General features: G+C 45.6%; 1 protein-coding gene across 1 annotated transcript in view; it reads right to left on the reverse strand.

The window, feature by feature from the left end:
- MEI1 (meiotic double-stranded break formation protein 1) overlaps nucleotides 1-25,990 on the reverse strand; it is a 90,427-nt gene that overhangs the window by 15,150 nt on the left and 49,287 nt on the right. The window contains exons 18-25 of the mRNA XM_053584833.1: nucleotides 22,686-22,854; nucleotides 20,230-20,377; nucleotides 16,001-16,276; nucleotides 9,006-9,171; nucleotides 6,362-6,466; nucleotides 4,276-4,386; nucleotides 2,987-3,147; nucleotides 56-137 (exon numbers count right to left, since the gene is read on the reverse strand). Coding sequence (XP_053440808.1) covers nucleotides 56-137; nucleotides 2,987-3,147; nucleotides 4,276-4,386; nucleotides 6,362-6,466; nucleotides 9,006-9,171; nucleotides 16,001-16,276; nucleotides 20,230-20,377; nucleotides 22,686-22,854 — 1,218 coding nt within the window. The remainder of the gene's footprint in view (nucleotides 1-55; nucleotides 138-2,986; nucleotides 3,148-4,275; nucleotides 4,387-6,361; nucleotides 6,467-9,005; nucleotides 9,172-16,000; nucleotides 16,277-20,229; nucleotides 20,378-22,685; nucleotides 22,855-25,990) is intronic.

Below are 25,990 nucleotides of genomic sequence, written 5' to 3' on the forward strand. Positions count from 1 at the left end.
ATCTTAGAACCTAGCAGAAAAGCTTTTCTTCTCCTGGATACTCCTGGGCCCATACCTGAGAGCAATGCAGCCTTTTTCTTCGGAAAGCTGAGGGCCTTCAAAACTTGGTCCAATTCCACAGATAGTGTCTGGTGAACCTGGCAAGGCAGTGGGAAAAAGGCTAATGTTCTGTGAGCTTGAGCAGAAAGTAACCTGCCCCAATAGCTCTTCTACCATCTCTTGTCACATATTCGCTGCATCAAGAGGGGACATTGGGACAGCGCCTGTAGCTTGAGAGTAGGATGATGGCCCCATATGCTGAGGGTGGTGGGTTCAAACCCAGCCCCAGCCAAACTGCAACAAAAAATAGCTGGGCATTGTGGCGGGTGCCTGTAGTGCCAGCTACTCAGGAGGCTGAGGCAAGAGAATCGCCTTAGCCCAAGAGCTGGAGGTTGCTATGAGCTGTGACGCCACAGCACTCTACCAAGGGTGACAGAGTGAGACTCTGTCACTAAAAAGAAAAAAGAAAAAAACAAGAGGGGACATTGAAGGCCACAAATAGAGTCCTCTAAGTTTCACTGGTCCTGGCTTCAGGAGCATGAACAGGAGAGTCAAATCCGTATGTAGAGAACTCTTCTCCCAAATCTCCCCTGTCCTCAATGGCTTCCCCCACCAGATACCCTTCCCTGACCTCATCTGTGATTCAGTCTCTGGATCTGCCCACTATCTGCCTGACTCAGAAGATCTGGAGTCAAACAGGCTTAATCAAAATCCTGGCTCTGCCACTTGCCAGCTGTGTGGCCTTGGGCAAGTCACCGCCCCTCTCTCAACATGCCTCACATGCCTTCACCTATGAAATGGAGACAATGCCACCTGCTCTCACTACCTCCAGAGCTGTTCTGAAGAACATTTGAGAATCAGCATGGTGAACATGCACCTTAATGTCAAGCAGTGTCCAAACTGGGAGGACATCGCAGGTGGCAAGTTCAAAGCTGCGAGTCTATTCTGCTCCCCTCAGCTGAAACACAAGCTGCCTGAGGGTAGGACCTACTTCTACTCTGCTTAGCTCTATCATAGTATGGCACAAAGCAGTTCCCTAAAAATCCCTATTGCCAGGCCGGGTGCAGTGGCTCACACCTATAATCCTAGCACTCTGGGAGGCCAAGGCAGGTAGATTACCTGAGCTCGTAAGTTCGAGACAAGGCTGAGCCAGCCAGGCATTGTGGCAGGTGCCCGTAGTCCCAGCTACTTAGGAGGCTAAGGCAAGAGAATCTCTTGAGCTCAAGAGTATGAGGTTGCTGTGAGCTGTGATGCCATGGCACTCTACAAAGGATGACAAAGTGAGACTCTGTTTCCTAAAAGAAAATCCTTATTGCTTATGATAGCAGCAGATTCTAGGCAAAAGAACCAACTTGTAAAAAGCATAGAGATGCCATGCTAATGTAAGATATTAATAAAGAGGAAACCGTGTAGAAGTTATATGGGACCTCTTTGCACTACCTGCACAATTTTTCTATAGATCTAAAATTGTCCTGAAAAAAATAAATAAAAACAAATCAACAAAGAAACAAAAAAAAGGTATAGAGATGTGAAGGGCCACAGCTGGGCTCAGCGCCCATAGCACAGTGGTTATGGTGCCAGCCACATACACCAAGGGTGGCGGGGTTGAACCTGGCCCGGGCCAGCTGCAACAAAAAATAGCTGGGCATTGTGGGGGGCGCCTATAGTCCCAACTACTTGGATGGCTGAGGGAAGAGAATCGCTTAAGCCCAAGAGTTTGAGGTTGCTATGAGCTGTGACGCCATAGCACTCTAACAAGAATGACACAGTGAGACTCTATCTCAAAAAAAAAAAAGGGGCAGGGGGCACAGCTGATTGGGAGAAGAGGAAACATTTGACCAGAGGACAGAGAAGGAGTGTGGAAATGGCAGAAAGTAAGGCTGCAGAGAGCCAGGACAAAAAGGCTACCAAAGAAGTCTGGGAAGAGATGTGAGGACAGACTGTGGCTACAGTGATATGCCATGTACAGGAAGGAAGAGGCTGACAGCCAGGAGATGTAAATAGGCCGCATTAGTGGGGAGGATGAGTGATCAGATCTAAGTTGGGCAGTGGAGTCGCTGGGAGTAGGTAACTGGCTAGGTGTGAACTGAGAGCTACAGCAGAGCCAAGGACAAGGTGCAGATTTTCTCTTAGGCAGGTGACTATGGAGAGATGAAAGTGCCTGACAGCCTCACAGAGAAAAGCAGGGAACAATCTCCTGGATCTGCCTCAGCATAGATTTGCTGCAGTTTGTTACCACCCCAGAGGCCAAATTTTTATATTGATATAAATGAGCTGTGTGCCCATCACTAGACTGGCACAGTACTGGGTCAAAGATACTGTGGAGGATAGGACATGGTTTCTGTCCATTAGGAGCAGCCAGCCTTGGGAAGGGGACATCTGAATGTGAAGCAGCCCATGAAGTGCTCACTCAGGGCACTGATCTGAGGATATGTCCACTGCTTTTCTGTTCCTTGCATTCCCTTCCGGAACAGTGACAAGAACAGTCAATCATGTGCAGCACTGCACAGCTTGCCTCACAGCACTTCAAGGTCACAGGCTGGCTTCTGCTCCATTCACTCACCACATTCCAGCCACACAGAGCAGCTCATCATTCTCCAATGTTATAGACCACATTTGAAAACTGTTTAGCTTCATGCCTTTGCTTATATTGTTCTTTCTACCTGAAATGCCTTTCCCTAATATCTTTGTACCCTAAGGGTAGGGTACATGCCATGTTTATTTTTTTATTCTTTTGTGCCAAAAATACAACCTGGCATGTAGGTAATCCATGTGCATGACATGACAACAACCCTGGGGTGCTTTTTCCCCATGGTGTAGGTTAAGGGAACTAAAGCTCAGGGGGTTACTTTGCAAGGTCACACAGTTGCAGAGCTAGGACCAGAACTCAGGATCTTCAACACTCCTTTGAATGCCACCCATGCCCTTATAGGTATTAGAGACTAACCTGCAAACTGCCATCATACTGCTGGGCAGAGAAGGAGGTGGTGAGCAGCCAGGCAGAGCAGAGGAGTGCAGTCCTGGGAGAATCTGCCTCTGTCAAGGTAAGTGCCAGCAACTTCTCCAGAAGCTCTATCAAAGCTGTGCTGCTCAGGAGCACTGCAGCAGCTGCAGGGGGTGGGGTGGGGCAGGGTCCACACAAGGAGGTTCAGTTCAATGCCACCATGGTGCTCAGCACCCAATGGGGCTTCACATGCACAAAAACAAACCAAAGGATCAGCTTCAGATTCTAAGGGTCCCAGCTTCATAACAGAACCACAGGTTATCAGAACCAGAAAACTGGGAGGCGCCTGTGGCTTAGTGAATAGGAGGTGGCAGGTTCAAACCCGGCCCCAGCCAAACTGCAACAAAAAATAGCTGGGCGTTGTGGTGGGTGCCTGTGGTTCTAGCTACTCGGGAGGCTGAGGCAAGAGAATTGCCTAAGCCCAGGAGTTGGAGGTTGCTGTGAGCTGTGATGCCATAGCACTCTACCAAGGGCAACAAAGTGAGACTCTGTCTTTAAAAAGAAAAAAGAACCAGAAAACACCTTATGACCACTAGCCACATGGTCACATGCACATTCCTATTTATTTATTTACTTAATTTTTTATTTTATTTTATTTTTTGAGACACAGTCTCACTTTGTTGCCCTTGGTAGAGTGCCATGGCATCATAGCTCAAGCAACCTCAAACTCTTAGGTTTGAGCAATCTTCTTACCTCAGCCTCCCAAGTAGCTGGGTTTGCAGGTGCCCACCACAATGCCCAGCTAGTTTTTAGAGGCAGGGTCTCACTCTTGCTGAAGCTGGTCTTGAACTCCTGAGCTCAAGCAATTCACCCACCTCAGCCTCCTAAGTGCTGGGATTACAGGCCTAAGCCACCACACCCAGCCTTATTTATTTTTTTTAGACAGAGTCTCACCATTTTGCCCTGGGTAGAGTGCCATGGTGTCACAGCTCACAGCAACCTCCAACTCTTGGGCTTAGGCAATTCTCTTGCCTCAGCCTCCCAAGTAGCTGGGACTACAGGCGCCCACTACGACACCCAGCTATTTTTTGTTGCAGTTGTCATTGTTGTTTAGGTGGCTTGGGCCAGGATCAAATCCACCACCCTCAGTTTATGTGACTGGCATCATAACCACTGCTACAGGTGCTGAGCCCCTATTTATTTTTTTAAGATGGAAAAATTGAGGGAAGACAAGGCCACAGACCCTGGCCAAAACTCCTCCTCTTCACTGTCCCAGCTCTGGGCCCCTGTACCTCTTTTCTGACTGCTGGGTGTGGTCTGATGAAGGCTCCAATACAGGAAGTTGAAGGAGGGCTGCAGGATGTCCACATCAGTGGGGCTACACTTCCCACATAGTGTGCTCACTGCAAGACAGGAGAATCCCAAGGCTGCCTGTTGTTTTAATGCACACCAGCATTTGTTCTTCTCACAGATGGTGGCTAATTTCAGATGTCAGTCTTGGGGAGCAAGCACAAACTAAGTGTCCCTGACATTATAGCTAGTGGGAAGAAACTTAGTGACAAGCCTGAAGGCACGTTCACACCTTCCATCTGGACAAACATCTACTATGCAACTGACACCTGCACATTAGCCAGAACAGATTGTAGTTGAGGTAATCAAAGGCATCCTGTAACAGCACGATTGCCATGACAGACTCCAGCCTGCAAAGCTCTGCAAGGTCATCTAGGCCAACTTGCCACCCTTAGCAAAACTCTTAACTGCTCCCTGAGACAATCCAGCCTCTGAATTCTTCCAGCCATGAGGCACTTACCAACTTCCCAGGGGAGCTCTAACAGTTGATCAGATCAAGGTGCAGTTTCTTGTACTTGGCATATCCTGTCTCTCACATCATCTAACTCCTCAACTCCTAGTCAGCAATCAAGATCCAGCAAAAAGTTCCCTTCCCCCTTAATGTCCTCCTTACCTCTCGAGGCATGATGAGATACTGATTCTGCCTCCCCCATCCCTGTTCAGAGTGGTACTATCTACACTGTGCAGGAGCTTTGGGACCTCTTTGCCCCCATCCCTGCTCAGAGTGGTACTGACTATACTGTAGAGCAGACAGCCATAAAACATGTCCGTTTCCTCTTGAGAACTGCTACTCCCCATCTCCCTACCCCTATCCTAGTATGAAACCTACCCAAGTGTCCATTCCCTGTTTCAGGCACATCACACTCTGACTTCTAATTGGTTTGTGGTCACCCCCATTGGCACTTGTACCCCTGAAACATAGTCCTCTACTCTCAGCACTCACAACTAGAAATACTCAAGGACTATGTGTAAATGTCTATTACATTTCATGTATAGGTTTCGGTCTGTTATTCCTCACTGTCAGAAGCCCCTGGGAAGGCTGATTTTGTCACATATAGATTACCCCTTCCAGCTTAGTGTCAGCATTGATCTGACAGAATGCGGGTGATAACTAGTACCGGGCTGAGGCAGAGTTTGCAGCCTGTCCCCAGCAGCCTTTTTTGAGCCTGACACTGATCTTCTCAAGGAAGACTGAGCTCCAGGCAGGGAGAGCACTCCATCTTCACCTGTGGCCAGAGAACCTGTGAGTCCACAGACACTGAAGACATTTCATTTTTCCTATTCATTTTAACACTCCCTCAACAAATCTTCCTGAGGGTGCTGCCTATGAAATGTCAACAACATTCATATGCTATGAAAAGTCCCAGTGAAGTTTGGGGTGTGAAGAGAAATGATGCCTAGAGAACTGAGATACGGATCATCAGACCTGAGTCAATTGCAGGGTAAGGTAGAGAATCATCCTTGTGCCAGGAGAAAGGAATCTGCACAGACAGTACCTGTTAGAGGCCTACTATGAGCAATTGTGTGGCATTCTTCACCTACTGGATGAGTGTTACTTATCTCAACCCACTTCACTTTCTCAGGGAAGTGCTATGCAGAACCTAAGGCTCTTTTTGGGTTTTTTTTGGCAGTTTTTGGCTGGGGCTGGGTTTGAACCTGCCACCTCCGGCATATGGGGCCAGCACCCTACTCCTTTGAGCCACAGGCGCCACTGCAGAACCTAAGGCTCTTAGAGGCTAGCTGATCGCTAGTAACAAAGCTGACATTCAGACCCAAACTCCCCTGACTCTATAGCCTGTGCCTGTCATACACTGTTTTTTTTTCTTTTTTATCTTCCAAACACACCCAAGGACAAGCAGAGGAAGTCCTGAGAAGTTGCTTAGCAAGAAATCCTCAGGGGTAGACTGACCTACCAACTTCTTTCAAAGGGATGAAAAGAGAGAAGTAGGAACACCACTACTACTGAGTGAGCACCTACTGCACACCCAGCCCTGGGCTCTCAGGCACTTTCCCAAGTGGCTAAGGCACCTTGGTGAAGGAGCTTCATGGCCATGCTGTCCAGTTCTTGCTTGGACTCATTCCTCAGCTGCACTAGGGAGAGGAGGCTCAGCAGCAGTGGCAGGTTCCTTGAGGCTGTGAAGACCAAGGGGGACTGGTCAAGGAACCTGATGCTTAGATCACCCCATCCTGCTGTAAATGGCCCTTAATAAAGAGCACCTGAGTTCTCTACTTCCAAAGGGGTTGAGTGTTTTTTTAGGATTTATTCCTATTTCCTTTTTCACTGGGGAGAGGAGTGACTGATATACTAAGTGTCAGATATGGATTGGTACCAGGAATTCATTTTCTCTCTCTTGTTTTTTAGACAGAGTCTCACTATGTTGCTCTCGGTAGAGTGCCACGGCGTCACAGCTCACAGAAACCTCAAACTCCTGGGCTTAAGAAATTCCCTTGCCCCAGCCTCTCAAGTAGCTGGGACCACCGGAGCCTGCCACAATGCCTGGCTATCTTTTGTTGTGGTTGTCATTGTTGTTTAGCTGACCTGGGCTGGGCTTGAACCCGCCAGCCTCAGTGTACATGGCTGGCACCATAATCATTGTGATATGGGCACCAAGCCCATTTTCTCTTAATCTCACTAAAAAACATGTGAAGCAGGGATTGTTATTCCTATTTTGAATGTAAGAAATTAAAGCTCAGAGAGGCTGAGTGGCTCTCCAAAGCCCCACAGCCACTAAGTGGCTGTGTGCTCTAATCTGAATGTTTATGTCCCTCCAAGATAGCTATGGTGAAATGTTAACCCCCAGCATGATGGTATTAGGAAGTGGGGCTTTTGGAAGGATTGGATCATGAGGGCCTTCATGAATGATATGAGTGCCTATATGAAAGAGATTCCAGAGACCTCCCTCCCTTGCTCTTTCTGCCCCGTGAGAACACAGTAAGAAGACAGCCAACACCTGGCTTATTGTACCCTCAACAAATCCCCAACAATACAAAAAAAAAAAAAAAAGAAGACAGCCAACTAAGAACTGGGATGTGGGCTTTCACCAGACACTGAATCTGCAAGCAACTTGATTTTGGATTTCCTAGCCAAACAGGAACTGTTTCTTAAATATATATATATATTATTTTTTTTTTTTATAGAGACAGAGTCTCACTTTACTGCCTTCAGTAGAGTGCCATGATGTCACAGGACTCACAGCAATCTCTAGCTCTTGGGCTTCAGCGATTCTCCTGCCTCAGCCTCCCAAACAGCTGGGACTACAGGCGCCCGCCACCCGGCTATTTTTTGGTTGCAGTTCAGCCGGGGCTGGGTTTGAATCCACCACCCTCGGTATATGGGGCCGGCACCCTACTCACTGAACCACAGGTGCCACCCTTAAATATATTGTTAGTTAAACATGTCTTGTCTTTCCCCACAAAGAAAGAACTCATCTCCTTTAGACACACTTAAATCTATTTCTAAATCCCTAGTCCTCAGTCAGGACTGGACAAAGTGAACCACAGATCTCCTCCCACTTTCTCTTTATTGCTTAGAAATTTAATTTAAAAATTCAGCCTCTCTGGCTTGGCGCTTGTGGCTCAAGCGGCTAAGGTGCCAGCCACATACACCTGAGCTAGCAGGTTCAAATCTAGCCTGGGCCCACCAAACAACAATGATGGCTGCAACCAAAAAAAATGGTTGGGAGTTGTGGCAGGTGCCTATAGTCCCAGCTACTTGGAGGTGGAGACAGGACAATCGCTTGAGCCCAGGAGTTGGAGGTTGCTGTGAGCTGTGATGCCACAGCACTCTACCCAGGGCGACAGCTTGAGTCTCTGTCTCAAAAAAAAAAATTCAGCCTCTCAGCTCAGCGCCCATAGCACAGCGGTTACGGTGCCAGCCACATACCTTGAGGCTGGTGGGTTCAAACCCAGCCCAGGCCAGCTAAACAGCAATGAAAACTACAACAAAAAAAAATAGCTGGGCTTTGTGGAGGGTGCCTATAGTCCCAACTACTCGGGAGGCTGAGGCAAGAGAATCGCTTAAGCCCAAGAGTTGAAGTGAGCTATGACACCATGGCACACTACTGAGGGCGACATGGTGAGACTCTGTCTCAAAAAAAAAAAAAAAATTCTGCCTCTCTAAAAATGGGGAAAAAACCAAATTCATCCCAATTTTCAGTCTCTTCATATGATACCATATGTCAACTTTCTCTGACGCAGGGTGTCCATTCCAGATTTGGAAACTGTTCTCTGACTCTCACTGGGAACTTCTGACGCATCACAGATCCACCTCCCTCCCTGGCCCCTGCTGGCTGCTGCCACCTCCTAGCCTCCCCAGATTTCCCACTTTCTTCTTCAGACTGGGGGCTATCATTTTTGTGACAAACAACTCTAAGCACAAGCTTCATAGGGTGGGGACATGCACACATACATCAAACAAACCACTCATATTAAACATACTAACACCACCACCACCCCCCACACACATCAAACCTAATATATTGTATACCCACTTAACCAGTTAGTGGAGAGAAAGGAAATGAGTTTAGCTTGATGCCACAACGGCCTAACTTTTCTTTGGCAGAAAAAAAAAAAAAAACAATTCTCTCTCCTGGAGCAGATCTCACCAGGGAGAAGTGTCCACTCTTCACCGACCTTCATGCCAAAATGTGCTCACCGCAACCTGCAGACTGACCTCCTGAGGGGGGAGCCCCATGCTCTACCAGCAGATGCTTCAGGATCAGCAGGAAGTGGCCTCGGATGAGACCACTCACTTGGACATCTTCATTTCTCCTCAGGAAGGTCCTCAGGATGATCAGTACCTTGTGAGCTATATCCACTGGGCTGGAATAGATGAGGTCCTGAGCAGGAGAGAAGAAAGCCAGAGCTCAGAGGGACTCAAACTTGGGGATAGGTGACAGTGAAGAATACAGAGGCAGGCAAAGGGCCCAGGATGAAGGTGTTAACAAAAGCCAGGTAATCTCTAACTTACTTAGTACCCATCATGTACCAAAGGTTCTGCTAGGTACACTGACTCCTCACGATCATCCTGTAGAATAGGTCCATTCTGTTAAGTCCATACCAAACAGGAAGGAACAGAGAATTAGAGAGATTACACGATTTGCCAAAAGGCACATAAGCCAGGAAGAGGTACAGGTAGAATTGAATGCAGGTCTCTCAAGTCCAAGCCCAAAGCTCCTCCTACTTTACAGGGATGGCTCCCTCCTGCCAATGGAAGTATTAGGGTCAAAAGGTTGTTTTTAGGACAGAGAACCTGAGTGTGCCTTAAGAGAAAAGAGGAGAGAGGGTTGGAGATGTCACAGGCAGAGAGAGAATGGACTAGGACAGATTCAGAGCACAGGAAAGGAAGTGAGGACCAGGTCAGACCCTTTTGCTGCCATGGCATCTGGCTATTTATGCCCCATGCTATAAAGGGCACAGGTTCAGAAGATAGGAAATAACAACATTTTTTATGTTGTTTGTAAGAGTGATTTTGAGTGTTATATTAAGGGCAAAACCAGTCAGAAGATGCTATCTCACTGATAGCTCCTGGCACCTACCAGCTCAAACAAGCCAATTTCTTTGGACAGACTAATGAGCTGGGCCAGTTAGAACTGGGTGCTGTGAATCCAAGGTCATACGCAGCTCCCTTTCCATAGAGAATATCTTCTGACACACAGAGGTAGTCATAGGGCACTCGGCCAGACAAATCCAAATTTGGTGATCACTGGACAGAGAGGTTTGGGGGCACAGAGGCATCGGCCTCTTCACAGACCTCCACAGTTGCTGGAAAAACAACTATAATAACAAAAACAGCCAGGTGTGGTGGCTCATACCTGTAATCCCAGCACTTGGGAGGCCGAGGCGAGTGGATTCCCTGAGCTCACAGATTCAAGACCTTCCTGAGCCACAGCAAGACCTCATCTCTTAAAAATAGCTGGGTGTTGTGGCGGGCACCTATAGTCCCAGCCACTTGGGAGGCTGAGGCAAGAGAATCGCTTAAGCCCAAGAGTTGGAGGTTGCTGTGAGCTGTGACGCCATGGCATTCTATCAAGGATGACAAAGTGAGACTCGGTCTCAAAAAAAACCCAAAAAATTAAAAATAACAGGCTGGGTACAGTGGCTCATGCCTATAATCCTAGCACTTTGGGAGGCTGAGGTAGGAGGATCACTTGAGGCCAGGAGTTCAAGACCAGCCTGGCATTAGGGCGGTGCCTATGGCTCAAAGGAGTAGGGCAGCAGCCCCATATACCAGAGGTGGTGGGTTCAAACCCAGCCCCAGCCAAAAACTGCAAGAAAAAAAAATTCTGTCTCTTAAAAAAAGACAACAGGGCAGCACCTGTGGCTCAAAGGTGTTGGGCGCTGGCCCCATATATAGGAGGTGGCAGGTTCAAACCCGACATAGGCCAAAAACTGCAAAAAAAAAAAAAAAAAGATAACAACAGGTGCTGAACTCCACATACACAGGAGCTGGTGGGTTTGAATCCAGCCCAGGCCTGCCAAACACCAATGACAACTATAATCAAAAAATAGCCGAGCGTCGTGGCAGATGCCTGTAGTCCCAGCTACTAGGGAGGCAGAGGCAAGAGAATCACTTCAGCCCAAGAGTTGGAGGTTGCTGTGAGCTGTGACACCACAGCACTCTACCCAGGGCAACATAGTAAGACTGTCTCAAAAAAAAAAAAAGACAACAAAAAAATTACCCGGGTAGTCATGCCTATGGCCCAGCTACTCATGAGGCTGACATTGGAGGATTGCTTGAGCCCAGGAGATGGAAAATGCAATGAGCTATGATAATAACACTACACTCCCACCAGAGCAAACAGAGTAAGACCCTGTTCCAAAAAAAAATTGGTAACAACCACCAAGTTAGGGCCTAATAATGTCAGGTACTATGCTGTGTTTATACAGTAGCTATGTATTTGTTTATAACATTATTTCTGTCTTCACAATAACTCTCCCAGGTAGGTATTTTTCTTTTTTTTCTTTTTTTTTTTTGCAGTTTTGGCCGGGGCTGGGTTTGAACCTGCCACCTCTGGCATATGGGACCAGCGCCCTACTCCTTTGAGCCATAGGCGTGCAGGTAGGTATTTTTCAAATAAGAAAACTGGGTCAGATTAATCAGGTTGCCTATCAAGAAAGTATGGAGTTGTAAATTGTACTATACTCTAAGTTAATGAAGGAAAAGGATGAAACCTGCTACATCTCTGTCATCTTGTAGGGACTCAGAAAACATCTCTGGTAAGAAAGGATTACAGAATGAGGGCTACAAAGAATCTAGATCACTTTGTCCAACTCTTTTACTTTATGGAGTATGAAGCTAAAATCCAGAGGGGAGATACAATTTGCTCAAGGTCATGGAACCCAAAGCCAAACCAGTTTCCTAGTCCCTCCACCAACACATCACTGCCCCACAACCTCAGCGCTGATTCCTCAGAAATCTAGGTTAATGGGTTAGAAATGGTGGCTCATGCCTGTAATCCTTGCACTCTGGGAGGCTGAGGCAGGAGAATCGCTTGAGACCAGGAGTTTGGGACTAGACTGAGCAAAGCCCCATCTTTATAAAAAAACAAAACAAAGAAAAATTAGCTGGGTGCAGTGGTGCATGCCTGTAGGACTGGAAAATAAGCCTAGAGATTTAGAGCTTGTGTACCCTTTTTTTAAGCTACTCAGGATGGCAGGAGGATTGCTTAAGCCTAGGAATTTGAGGATGGAGTGAGCTACAAAGATACCACTGAACTCTAGCTCAAGCAAGAGAGCAAGACTTTGTCTCAAAAACAGAAAAACAAAGAAATCTAGGTTAATGAATCATAAAGCTCTAAAAGGAAAGGGGCTATTCAGCTTTTGGTGGCCCTGGTGAATGCTGGGAGAAGGTGTGCACCCCACTACATGGGTCAGGGAAAAAGCTCTGAGCAGAACCATGGCCCACTCTGTAGTCTCTGCTGCCCAGAGATGTCCACAATTCTTTGGGAATGGATCAATCAGGGTGACTTGGCCAAGCAGGGAACAAACAGAGCTTCTATGACATCATTGTTTTTCATATCTAAACAACCTACATGAAAGACCACCCACAATAAGGGTAGCAATTAACAGCTTTGTTTTCAGCTGTTAATTATCCATATTAAAAACAGAAATTGGAACCAACACCTATTTTTAGACTCTTTTCCCCTCCTGTGCCTATATGCTAGGGAGAAATGGTACAAATTAGATATCTGAACAGACAATAACATTGTTCCTTGCTATTCTTTTTTACCAGTGATGTCTCTGGGATTTAATTAGTGAAAAACTTACTAACTCTGAGCTCAGGGCCAGGTTCGGTGGTTCACGCCTGTAATCCTAGTACTCTGGGACACCAAGGTGGGTGGCTTGACTAAGCTCAGGAGTTCAAGACTAGCCTGACCCAGAGTGAGACTCCATCTCTAAAAATAGCCAGGCATTGTGGTGGGCGCCTGTAGTCCCAGCTACTTGGGAGGCTGAGGTAAGAGAATCATCTAAACCTAAGAGTTTGAGATTGCTGTGAGCTATGATGCCACAGCGCTCTACCAAGAGCAACAAAGTGAGACTGTCTCAAAAAACAGCAACAACTACAAAAAAAACAGAAAACAAAACCTTTGAGCTCAGTCACGTTCATGACCTTTATTAAGCTATATGACCATGGGTAATTCAATCATGCTCTCTGAGATGAACTTTCTCTATGCTCGGCCATGAGTTCCATTTTAAACAAGAATGTAAAATAGATGTTTGGCTCCATGAACTCAGGAAAGAGGTCAGGGGTGGTGGCAGAGATTTAACTCACCAACTTAGGAGAAGGAGGCAAACAAAGCCAAGGATCTGAATGAGATATCCTAAGGAGAATAGATTGAGTGAAAAGACAGCCTAGGGCAGAACAATTCTCTTGTTAGATAGAATACTGAATCAGAGTTGGTTTTTCTCTTGTTGTGAAAGCTTGGTTTACTGAGAAGAACATTAAATAAGGAGCTAAGTAGGTGCAATGGTTCACGCTTGTAACCCTAGCACTCTAAGAGGCTCGAGCAGGTGGATCACTTGAGCTCAGGAGTTCAAGACACCAGACTAAGCAAGAATGAGACCCTGTCTCTACAAAAAGAAAAATAAAATTAAAAAGGAGTCAAAATCTGGGTTTTAATCCCAACTCTTGCAACATCAGGCAAGTCTCTCTAAATCTATGTTTCATCAGTTTAAAAAGGAAAAAATAGGGGTGGCGCCCGTACCTCAGTGGGTAGGGCGCTGGTCACATATATCCAAGCTAGCAGGTTCACATATAATTGCACCAGCTAAACAACAATGACAATTGCAACAACAACAACAAAAAAAAATGGCTGGGTGCTGTGGCAGGTACCTGTAGTCCCAGCTACTTGGCAGGCTAAGGTAAGAGAATCACTTAAGCCCAAGAGTTTGAGGTTGCTGTGAGCTATGACACCACAACACTCTATCAGGGGCAAGAAAGTAAGATTCTGTCTCAAGAAAAAAAAAAAAAGGAAAAAATAGGCTGAGTGGGTGGCTCATGCCTATAATCTCAGCACTTTGGGAGGCTAAGGAGGAAGGATTTTTTGAGCCCAGAAGTTTGAGGCCAGCCTAAGCAACATAGCAAGACCCCCATCTCTACAAAAAATAGAAAAATTAGCCAGACATGTTGGAGAGTGTCTGTAATCTTAGCTAGTTGGGAGGCCGAGGCAGGAAGATCACTTGAGCCTAGGAGTTTGAGGTTTCAGTGAGCTATGATGATACTCTGCACTCTAGCTTGAGCAACATAGTAAGACCCTATCTCAAAAAAGAGAAGGAAAGAAAGAAAAAGATATAGTCATATACCATATAACATTTTGCCAGTGATAGACTGTATATATGATAGTAGTCCCATAAGATTTTAACTTTTTTTTTTTTTTTTGAGACAGAGCCTCAAGCTGTAACCTTGGGTAGAGTGCTATGGCATCACAGCTCACAGCAACCTCCAACTCCTGGACTTAAGTGATTCTCTTGCCTCAGCCTCCCAAGTAGCTGGGACTATAAGGCACCTACCACAACGCCCAGCTATTTTTTGGTCGTTGTCACTGTTGTTTGGCAGGCCCAGACGAGATTCAGACCCATCAGTTCTGATGTATGTGGCTGGCGCCTTAGCCGCTTCAGCTATAGGCGCCAAGCCATATAACTTATTTTTTTTATAGGCAGGGTCCATTATGTTGCCCAGGCTAAAGTTCAGTGGTTATTCACAGGCATGATCACAGTGTACAAGAGATCTCAGACGGGAGGCAGAGAGGGTAGTTTGTGCATGCATGTGTGTATATGCTTGCATGTGTGAATGTGGGCAGCTACAGGTACCTAAAAACATGTGATGTACAACATGCAGGTATTATTGTCACCACAGTTACTCCAATAAAGTCAGAAAATCATATTTGTTCATGACAAGAGCATCAAAGGATCCTCACTCTTCTCTAATGGCTGTGTTATCCTCCTTGGACTAGGAGTGCTGAGTGGGTAAATGGGCATTGAAAGCAACAGCTCTAAACCAAGTGTCTCTAGATGGTGTGCTGCAATCAATTTGGGACCTGCTAGTACTAATCTCTGAGTAAATACAATGTGTCAAATGTACAAATAATTTTCTTTCAAAATAGACATAAATTATAGCAGTTACTACTATGATAATGTCACTCTCACTAATTTGTTTTCCAATGGGTTTTCTTGAGTGGAAGGGAAAAAAGGTGGCGTTAAAGCCAGTGTGTTAGAAATTACAGACAATAGGCAGTTTACTTCACCTAATTGTTGTCAATTAGTAAAGTGATGGGAATTACAGTAATGTCTTACTTCATAAAATAGTATTGAGGTTTCTGGCCCAGCACCTGTCGCTCAGCAGCCAGGGTGCCAGCCACATATCCTGGAGCTAGCAGGTTTGAACCCAGCCCGGGCCAGCCAAACAACAATGACAACTGCAATCAAAAAATAGTTGGGTGTTGTGGCGGGCACCTGTAGTCCCAGCTACTTAGGAGGCTGAAGCAAGAGAATCACTTAAGCCCAAGAATTGGAGGTTGGTGTGAGCTGTGACGCCACAGTACTCCACTGAGGGAGACACAGTGAGACTCCGTCTCAAAAAAAAAGTATTGAGGTTTCTGACAATTCTAGATATGCCTGAGGAAATGTGTTGCATGTGTAACATTATGCTAGTCATGGCAGAAAAGAGGCAGCATCCCTCTGCAATCAGACTTCTCCATCTATATGCCTCAGGGGTCTCCTTTGACATTAAACCATTGTTTTTTTGTTTGTTTTTGTGGGTTTTGGCCGGGGCTGGGTTTAAACCCGCCACCTCTGGCATATGGACGTGGCATATGGGACCGGCGCCCTAACTCCTTGAGCCACAGGCGCCACCCGACATTAAACCATTGTTAACACAATCTGTTTGAGAGAGAACAGAGAGGTGAGAGGGAACAGTAACTAAGATCCACATTTTCTGGAGGTGAAGAAAGGGACATATCTCTCAGTGAGTGGACTTCCATCAGACTTAGAATAGGTATTGACAGAAACCAGGCACCTATAAGCAGAAAAAAAACCTCCCATTCACATGGAAACAGTGATAAATGCAGATAGGCAGAAGCAGCTGTGATGCCCCCCAACCTCACTAAATAAGCTCCCAGAGAGAGAATGCCCATCTTTGAATGCAGAAATGAATTAGGGGCCACTTACTAGCAATATGAGCAGGATGCTGGGGCTGCTTCTAAGCGTCTGAAACAGGGCTGCTAAACTGGTAGGAAGCATGGGCTCCCCAGCAGAGGGGACATCATCCAGTTCCTCATAGCTGCTCTCTTCCCAGGAGAACCAAAGTTCCAGGATGTGGTGTCCAAACCTACTCATTAGCTCTGGATATGACAGGAAGAAATTGAGCAGCAGGGGGTGGTGGGTATAGACTAGGCACAGGTCCGGGATGCTCTCTAGGAATTTTCTGATTGCACTGACCACAGCCTGGAGGCAAAAGAAAGAAAGGAGATAAATATACCTTGCAGAAGACCCAAGAAAACCCAACATAGCCAAGACATGACTGGGAAAGATATACCAGCAACTCAGTATTCCAAGATGACTTCACTGACTCATCCCAAGGCACTCTGGGATGTGTAAGAAAGAAAGAGAAGAAAGAAGTAAGAAAGTAAGTAAGAAAACCCTACTGTGCTTACCTTGTAACAGTAGTTCTCACTTGTAACAGGAGTAATTATGCTCCCCATGGGACATTTAGTAAAGTCTGAAGACATTTTGATTATCTTGACTAGGGAAGTGCTACTGGCATCTAGTGGGGAGAGCAGGGATGCTGCTAAATATCCTATGATGTAGACGAAAGCCTCGCACAGAAAATTATCTGGTGCAAAATGTTAACAGTGCTGAGGTTGAGAACCCAACCTCTATAATGATACCACAGTGGGTTGTAATTGTCAGTGTGCATGTCCACTGCCCACACTAGACTGAAAGCTGCTTGAGGGCAGGGATTGTGGCAGATTAATCTATGCACTAGCATAGAGCCTGACATAGGGTGACAGAAAGATTTTTAGTAAGTTTTAAAATCAAGAAAGATGTGCTGAGTCATCTATTAACCCTCAAAATCCGTCCTCTTCCCATGCACATAAACATGTTCAAATTCCTTAGTAAGGTATTCTAAGAGTTTTACAGTTTTGCCTCATTCATTTAGGTCTTTGATTCATTTTGAGTTCATTTTTATGTATGGTATAAGGTAAGACTCCAACTTGATTCTTTTACATGTGGTTATCCCAAATTTGAAAAGACTATTGCAAATTTGTTTAAAAGACTATTCTTCCCTCATTGAATTGTCTTGGCATCCTTATCAAAAAATAAATTGACAGGCCGGGTCAGTGGCTCATGCCTGTAAATCCCAGCATTTGGGAGGCCGAAGTGGGCAGATTGCCTGAGCTCATGAGTGCAAGACCAGCCTAAGCTAGAGCAAGACCCCATCTCTAAAAATAGCCAGACGTTGTGGCAAGCACCTGTAGCTCTCAGCTACTTGGGAGGCTGAGGCAAGAGAACCGCTTGAGCTGAGTAGTTAGCGGTTGCTGTGAGCTATGATGCCAGAACACTCTACAGGAGATGACAAAGTGAGACTCTGGGGTGTGGGGTGGCGCCTGTGGCTCAAAGGGGTAGGGCACCAGCCCCATATGCCGGAGGTGGTGGGTTCAAGCCCAGCCCCGGCCAAACACTGCAAGAAAAAAAAAAAAAAAGAAAGAAAAAGAAAAAAAAGTGAGACTCTGTCTCATAATAAATAAATAAATTGACTATTAATATATGGGCTTTTTCCAGACTTCTATTCTGTTGATCTGTATGTCTATCCTTATGCCAGTCCCACACTATCTTGATTACTACAGATTTTTAGTAAGCTTAAAATCAAGAAGTGTGAATCCTCCAACTTGGTTCTTTTTCAAGGTTGTTTTGGCTGTATCAGGTCCCTTGCATTTCATATGAATTTTAGGACTGGCTTGTCTATTTCTGAAAAAAAGCATAGCTGGGATTTTGATAGGGATTGAATTTAAAAATACATAAATTAGGGGGGTGCCCATAGCTCAGTGGGTAGGGCACTAGCCACATACACCAGGGCTGGCAGGTTCAAACCTGGCCCGGGCCAGCTAAAAACAACAATGACAACTGCAACAAAAAAATAGCCAGGTGTAGTGTGGCACCTGTAGTCCCAGTTACTTGGGAGGCTAAGGCAAGAGAATCGCTTAAGCCAAAGAGTCTGAGGTTGCTGTGAGCTGTGACCCATGGCACTCTACCCAGGGCAATAGCTTGAGACTCTGTCTCAAAAAAAAGATAAATTAGGGGAGCACTACCATCTTAACACTGTTAAGTCTTCCCAGTTCATAAACACAGACACTTGTTTATTTATATCTTTAATTTAAAAAAAATAAAGAAAAACAGCGATGTTTTGAATTTTCATTGTATAAGTCCTTATGCTTGTAAGTTTATTCCTAAGTATTTAATTTCTTGATACTACTGCTAATGGGATTATTTTTTAGAATTTCTTTTTTTTTCTTTTTGAGACATAGTCTCACTTTGTCGCCCTCAATAGAGTGCCGCAGCATCATAGCTCACAGCAACCTCAAACTCTTAAGCGCAAGCCATTCTCTTGCTTCAGCCTCCAGAGGAGCTGGGACTACAGGCGCCTGCCACAATGCCCGGCTATTTTTAGACGGTCTTGCTCTGGCTCAGGTTGGTATCGAACCCGTGAGCTCAGGCAATTTACCCACCTTGGTCTCCCAAGTGCTAGGATTGCAGGTGTGAGTCACTGTGCCTGGCCTTAAAATTTCTTTTTGAAGCATGTTATCAAAGACTTAAGTCTACCTTTTTAGCTCCTCCCTACTCTATCTCCCATTTGACTAGCTAGCTAAAACACACTAAATTAGGCTTCCTCCTTGAATGGACAGACTGCGCAACTTCCCATTTCCATACTTTAAATCATGCTCTACTCTCAACTTCAACGTTCTCCCTCTCTCTTCCATCTCCTCCATGAATGAAGCCTCTCCAGATGCCAGAATCAGACGCAATCTCTCTCAGGTGTTTTGGTAGCTCTTCGCCAGTTCTCTTGCTCCATAAAAGCACCAATTATTGTAGTTGCCTGCCATGCATGAGATTTTTTTTTTTTTGAGACAGAGTCTCACTTTGGCACCCTCAGTAGAGTGCTGTGGTGTCACAGCTCACAGCAACTCCTGGGCTTAGGAGATTCTCTTGCCTCAGCCTCCAGAGTAGCTGGGACTACAGGCGCCCACCACAAGGCCTGGCTATTTTTTTCAGTTTGGCCGGGATCCGGTTTGAACCCGCCAACCTCCGTATATGGAGCCGGCACCCTACCCACTGAACCACAGGCACCGCCCTATAAGAGATATTTTTGTCTCTCCAATTTGCACCTCAAAAGAATAATAACTAAATTGAATTAAAACATATCTTTCTTTTTTTTTGAATACTGAGTCTCACTCTGTTGCCCCAGGCTAGAGTGCTGTGATGTCAGCTTAGCTCACACAACCTCAAACTTCTGAGCTCAAGCAATCCTCCTGCCTCAGCCTCCCAAGCAGTTGGGACTACAGGTGCCCATCACAACACCTGGCTAATTTTTTCCACTTTTAGTAGATATGGGATCTCACAGTCCTGAGCTCAAATAATCCTTCCACCTCATCCTCCCAAGAGTGCTAGGATTGATTATAGGCATGAACCACCACACCCAGCCCCACATCAAATATTTTAAACACAAGAGTACATAATGATATTTTTAAAAACTCAGGCAGCGCCTGTGGCTCAGTGGGTACGGCACCGGCCCCATATACCGAGGGTGGCAGGTTCAAACCCGGCCTCAGCCAAACTGCAACAAAAAAAAATAGCCGGGCATTGTGGCAGGTGCCTGTAGTCCCAGCTACTCAGGAGGCTTAGGCAAGAGAATCGCCTAAGCCCAGGAGTTGGAGGTTGCTGTGAGCTGTAATGCTACAGCACTCTACCGAGGGTGATAAAGTGAGACTCTGTCTCTAAAAAAAATAAAATAAAAACCTCTTTGGTCACTTTGGAGGATGCTAAACAACCAACTCATTGTCTTTTAAGCTAGAAACTAAAGGGAAAGAATCAAGCATTTAACCTATGCTTCTTATATAATCTATCCCTCAAAGTAATCAAATAGCTAATGAGAGGAACTTTCCTTTTACATAAGTATTTCAGTCTAGTGCATCCCTGAACCTGGCTCATTTTTTTTACTGGAGGCTAAGAGCTAGGGAGCTGGGAAGCTGCAAGGGTCACCCAGGGGGGTGAGGGAGGAGGCTCAGTTGCAGCCCAGTGGTGGAAAGAATTTCTGGGCTAATGCCCCCCACCCATGGGACTCCACCTTGTCTATAAAGAGGTGCAGAAGGAGAAGGAACCTCATGCATTGTGGTCCATACCTCATCTAGTGTGCAGTCCCCATCCTGGCAGACTGCAAGAAGATAGATGGAAGCTCTTAAGACCACCAATGGGGGGTGCTCACCCTGATCCTGCAGAGACAGGAGGAAGCTTTGCAAAGCCACAGATAACTCTGCCTCTGAGACAAACCTGTCAACCAAGAACAGCCTGAGTGAGAAAGGTAGAGTTACAGGTTAATAGTCTCTTATGTCCTGCCTGGCCACATCTGTCAGCCCACTGTTCCTGCCCTAGCACGCCCACAGCCTAAAGACACCTTGCACAGATGGTGTGCTATATATAGTTGCAAATCATTGTCATACATATACATCTCATGGATCTATGCTTTATGGAAGGCTCTGTTAGGAGCTAAAGACTCTTCATTCACATTTAGGAAGTAGTATCTTCCTGCTGGACTAACACTGTTCAAGAAAAGGGTGCTACTTCTGGGACAGCCGGTCCACCGCTCTCTTCTTATATTTATTATCAAATAGTGGTAGTCAATGCTTATACATTTACATGTAAGTAAGATGAGGAGAGAAGCACATTGGCTTTACTCTTTATACCCTTTTATAATCTTTTGAATTTTCTTTCTTTTTTTTTTTTCTTTTTTGAGACAGAGTCTCACTAGATTGCATTCAGTCAAGGTGAATGCATGTCATGGCATCACAGCTCACAGCAACCTCAAACTCTTGGACTTAAGCGATTCTCTTGCCTCAGCCTCCCAAGTAGCTGGGACTACAGGTGCCCGCCACACTGCCCAGCTATTTTTTGGTTGTAGTTGTCATTGTTGTTTGGCAGACCCGGGCTGGGTTAGAACCCACCAGCTCCAGTGTATGTGGCTGGCACCCTAGCCGCTGAGCTACAGGTACCGAGCCTCATCTTTTGAATTTTCTATTATGGTTATTTCTTGCCAAGAAGAAAGAAATATCAGGCTAAGTATGGAAAAGAAAAAACCAACATTTCAAAATAGATAATACTAAATGCAATCTGGTATCATGGATTGCATCCTTGAACGGAAAAGGAATAGTAGAGGAAAAAGTGGCAAAATCTGAATAAAGTTTAATTATCAATAATGTACCAATGTCAGTTTCTCAGTTTTAGTAAGTGTATTATGGTTATAGTAGTATTAGGGGAAAATGGGTAAAGGGTATAAAGAACTCTTTAGGGAGGTGCCTGTGGCTCAGTGGGTAGGGCGCGGGCCCCATACAGCGAGGGTGGTGGATTTGAACATGGCCCCAGCCAAACTGCAACAAAAAAAATAGCCAAGGCTCAGCACCTGTGGCTCAAGTGGCTAAGGTGCCAGCCACATACACCTGAGCTGGCAGGTTCGAATCCAGCCTGAGCCCACCAAACAACAATGATGGCTGTAACCAAAAAACAGCCAGGCGTTATGGCGGGCACCTGTAGTCCCAGCTACTTGGGAGGCAGAAGCAGGAGAATCACTTAACCCCAGGAGTTTGAGATTGCTATGAGCTGTGATGCCATAGCACTCTACCCAAGGCAACAGCTTGAGGCTCTGTCTCAAAAAATAGCCGAGCATTGTGGCGGGCACCTGTAGTCCCAGCTACTTGGGAGGCTGAGGCAAGAGAATCGCCTAAGCCCAGGAGTTCGGGGTTGCTGTGAGCTGTGATGCCACAGTCCTGTATGGAGGGCGATAAACTGAGACTCTATCTCTAAAAAATAAATAAAAAATAATAATAATAAAGAACTCTCTATAGTCTTTTTTTTTCTTTTTTTGAGGCAGAGTCTCACTATGTCATCCTCAGTAGAGTGCCAAGGCATCACAGCTCACAGCAACCTCCAACTCTTGGGTTTAAGCGATTCTCTTGCCCCAGCTTCCCCAGTAGCTGGGACTACAGGTGCCCACCACAACACCTGGCTATTTTTTGTTGCAGTTGCCACTGCTGTTTTGGCTGGCCGGGGCCAGGTTTAAACTCACCACCCTAGGTATTCGGGGCTGGTGCCCTACCCACTGAGCCACAGGCACCACCCTCCTCAATTTTTTTTAAAAAGCTTAAGAAAGTTCCTTGATTTTAAAATTTTAATAAATTGTATAGTAATTCTTTTTTTTCAGTTTTTGGCCAGGGCTGGGTTTGAACCCACCACCTCTGGCATATGGGGTCAGCACCCTACTCCTTTGAGCCACCGTAGTATAGTAATTCTTAAAACCAAAATAAACCACTGAAGTTTCTTTTCTGTGTATAAAAAACACTCTGAAGGACACCAAAGAACACTCATTGGCATTCCAGGCCTCTATCAGCACCGTGTCTACCCACCTGTATAATTCCCCTTCTAAGATATGAACAAGCCTCTCAGGAATACTACCTATTTCTCACTTATCCCTGTGTCCCCAGTGTCCAGCACCAGGCTTGGAGAGGATGCCTCTGAGAATCCTCTGAATTGGTCTGCAGATGAGGGTCTCAGGACGCACCACCAGCCACCAGCTCAAAGCACTGACCTGTCCTCATGGATGTAGGCAAGGTAGAATATGAGCAGGATACAGTACTGTTTCTGGCGAGCAGCTCCCTCCACATACTGGCGATCAGACAGAAAGGCAAGGCTTTCAGGGCTCCTGCTGCTTATCTGGGGCAGCCCATGCTGTAGGAGCTCAGACACTTCAGAGAGTTCTAGTAGGGGAAGGCCACACAGAGGACACAGGAAGTAGGTAATAAGCACATGAGTATCAACTACAAGCAGAGTACTGCACAGAGCAGCAAGGGTACATGCAGCATAGAAGGAAACCAGAGGCTCCTCTTACTCGTGCAGCTTTCACCCTACCAGGATAGACCAAAGTTAACATGTGGAATAACATAGATACATCTCAAAAACACTACATCCATTCGTTCATTCATTAAATACATGTTCACCAAGTGGCTACTCTTAGGACAGGCTGTGAGATGCAGGCTCTACTTCTAGGAACTGGCAGCTGGAGGGAAGAGACAGATAATGAGACAATTGTAGGACATGTGGTCAGTATCATGCAGAGCAGGGAGTGCTTCAGGTTGGCTAATGTAGGGATGACAAGCTCAAAGAGGAGAGAACTATGGAGGGTGAACAAAAAACAGGCAGAGAAGGGAAGGAGAGAATTCAAGGGACAGGAAGCAAGGTCTTCAGAGCCCCAGGGGCACAACAGAACATTCCATGTCTCCATTCAGTATGACTGGATAGTCAGTAAATAGATGTGGGATGTCAGAAGCTGTGGAGCTGTGTGACATAATTTATAGTTAGACTATGAAAGACCTCAAATGCTGCTTTAAGAATCTAGATTTTATCCTGAGGTCAGAGACTCCTAGATTTCTTTCTTTTCTTTCTTTTTTTTTTTTTTGGAGATAGTCCCACTATGTGACCCTCGATAGAGTGCTGTCGCGTCACAGCTCACAGCAACCTCAAACTCTTGGGCTTAAGCGATTCTCTTGCTTCAACCTCCCAAGTAGCTGGGACTACAGGTGCCCACCACAATGCCCGGCTATTTTTTTTGTGTTGTAGCTATCATTGTTGTTTGGCAAGCGTGGGCCAGTTTTAAACCCACCAGCCCCAGTGTATGTGGCTAGCACCCTAGCTACTGAGCTACAGGCACCAAGACAAGACTCCTAGATTTCTTATGAAACCTCTGGTTCTTAAAAGAAGGGCTATTTTAATATCAAAACAGTAGAGGCTCAGCCCCCATAGCTCAGTGGTTAGGGCACCAGCCACATACACTGGGCTGGAGGGTTTGAACCTGGCCCAGGCCTGCTAAACAATGACAACACAATGAAAAACTATCTGGGCGTTGTGGCGGGCCCAGATAGCTCAATGGCAACAGCTTGAGACTCAGTCTCAGAAAAAAAAAAAAAAAAATTGAGGTGAAATTTATGTAACACAAAATTAACCATCTTAAAATGAAACAATTCAGTGGCATTAAGTACATTCACAATGTTGTACAACTATTACTTTCATCTAGTTTGAAAATATTTCCATTACTCCAAAGTGAGACTCCTTGGCTCAGCTGTAGTCCCAGCTACTTGGGAGGCTGAGGCAAGAGAATTGCTTAAGCCCAGGAGTTTGAGGTTACTGCAAGCTATAACTTGATGGCACTCTTTCTAGGGTGACATAGTGAGACTATGTCTCAAAAAAAAAAAAAAAATAGAAAAGAAAAAGACCTCAGAGCTTAAAATGTGAATAAAGTCAACCTTATGGAAAATTCACTACATTACCACTATGTTCCACATTTTACCATGGACCAGAGAAAACTCCATCATTGTCTGACAGTACTGCACAGATTGATGTGGGACAACCATGGCTGAAGGCCAAGGGAGTTAAGATGTTAAGACATGGTCTTCAGATAATCCTTCTAGTAGTGAGTAGAAATTGGTTAGTGGTTAAGAGACCAAAAGCAGAGACCTAAGTTGAAGATCAACTGAAAGAGTCCAACCTCCTAAGGCAGAGCACCCAGCGTCTTACTTCCTGGGCAAGTGGAAGTAAATATCTACCTCTAGCCAAGTAATGATGGGAAATGTCTTGCAACAATTTAATAGGAGAGGCAAGCCAACATTGGTGCTTTTTCCACCAATGCACACCAAGATCAACATGATAATAAAAAAGCAAATGTCTTTAAGCCTCACACACCTACCTTCTCTTTCTCCTGATAGGTGAAAGAAATAAGAGTTTAGGCCCGGTGGCTGTAGCTCAGCAGCTAGAGCGCCAGCCACATACATCGAAGTTGGAGGGTTCAAATACAGCCCAGGCCTGCCAAACAACAATGATATCTACAACCAAAAAATAGCCGATGTTGTGGCGGGTGCCTGTAGTCCCAGCTACTTGGGAGGCCGAGGCAAGAGAATCGCTTAAGACCAAGAATTTGAGGTTGCTGTGAGCTGTGACGCCATGCACTCTACCCAGGGTTACATAGTGAGACTCTGTCTCAAAAAAAAAGAGGGCAGCACCTGTGGCTCAAAGGAGTAGGGTGCCGGCCCCATATGCCAGAGGTGGCAGGTTCAAACCCAGCCCCAGCCAAAAACTGCAAAAAAAAAAGAAAAAGAAAGAAGAGTTTGAATAAAATGAGGGGTGTTATACTTCCTGGTGCTCTGCGAATTGACAAATCTCAGAATCTAAGGGAGCAGATGTCTTACACTGACAAGTGTCGGGGACAGTAGAGGTTGAGCTGGCACTTGTGAACACAAGAGGTGGTTGTAATAAGTCTGCTAATATGGCCTTAGGCCTTCACAGCAGAAGTGGTTGTGCTATTCTCTCTGCATAGCATAGAGGAGGGAGTGACTCTGCGGGCCAGACCATGCCTGAACATGGAGATTGCAATGTACACCACATAGACAGGAGTAGCCACAGTAATGAGAGAACCAGGAACCAGGCCATGTAGAAAGTAATGGAAATATTCACCTGGACTTCTGTCTCTCTCACCACAGTGTGTGAGAAAGAAAAAAAGAGAAGTTTGGGGAGTGGGGGAGAACCTTTATAATAACAAGAGGAAGCACAGCTAACATCAAGTCTTACCCACAAAGAAGGTATATTTGTTGGAAAATGAATGAAACAATGATTAAATTGTTTCATGTTACTCCAAGAGAGAGGTCTGGGATGGTGGAACTCCTTAGGGCTGAGAACATACTGTAATCATTGCTGTATCCACAGCAGTACCCAGGCCTCCCCTGCCATGCAGGAGAAGCTTAATGAATATTCAAGGAAAAGAAAAACTTTTAGCTCTCAGTTCTGAAGCTACTGTTCCTCTTGCCTAAATTCTGCACAGCCCTCCTTACTTCACGAGAACTCTGC

Source organism: Nycticebus coucang, chromosome 3 (genome assembly GCF_027406575.1).
Source record: "Nycticebus coucang isolate mNycCou1 chromosome 3, mNycCou1.pri, whole genome shotgun sequence".
Lineage (NCBI taxonomy): Eukaryota > Metazoa > Chordata > Mammalia > Primates > Lorisidae > Nycticebus > Nycticebus coucang.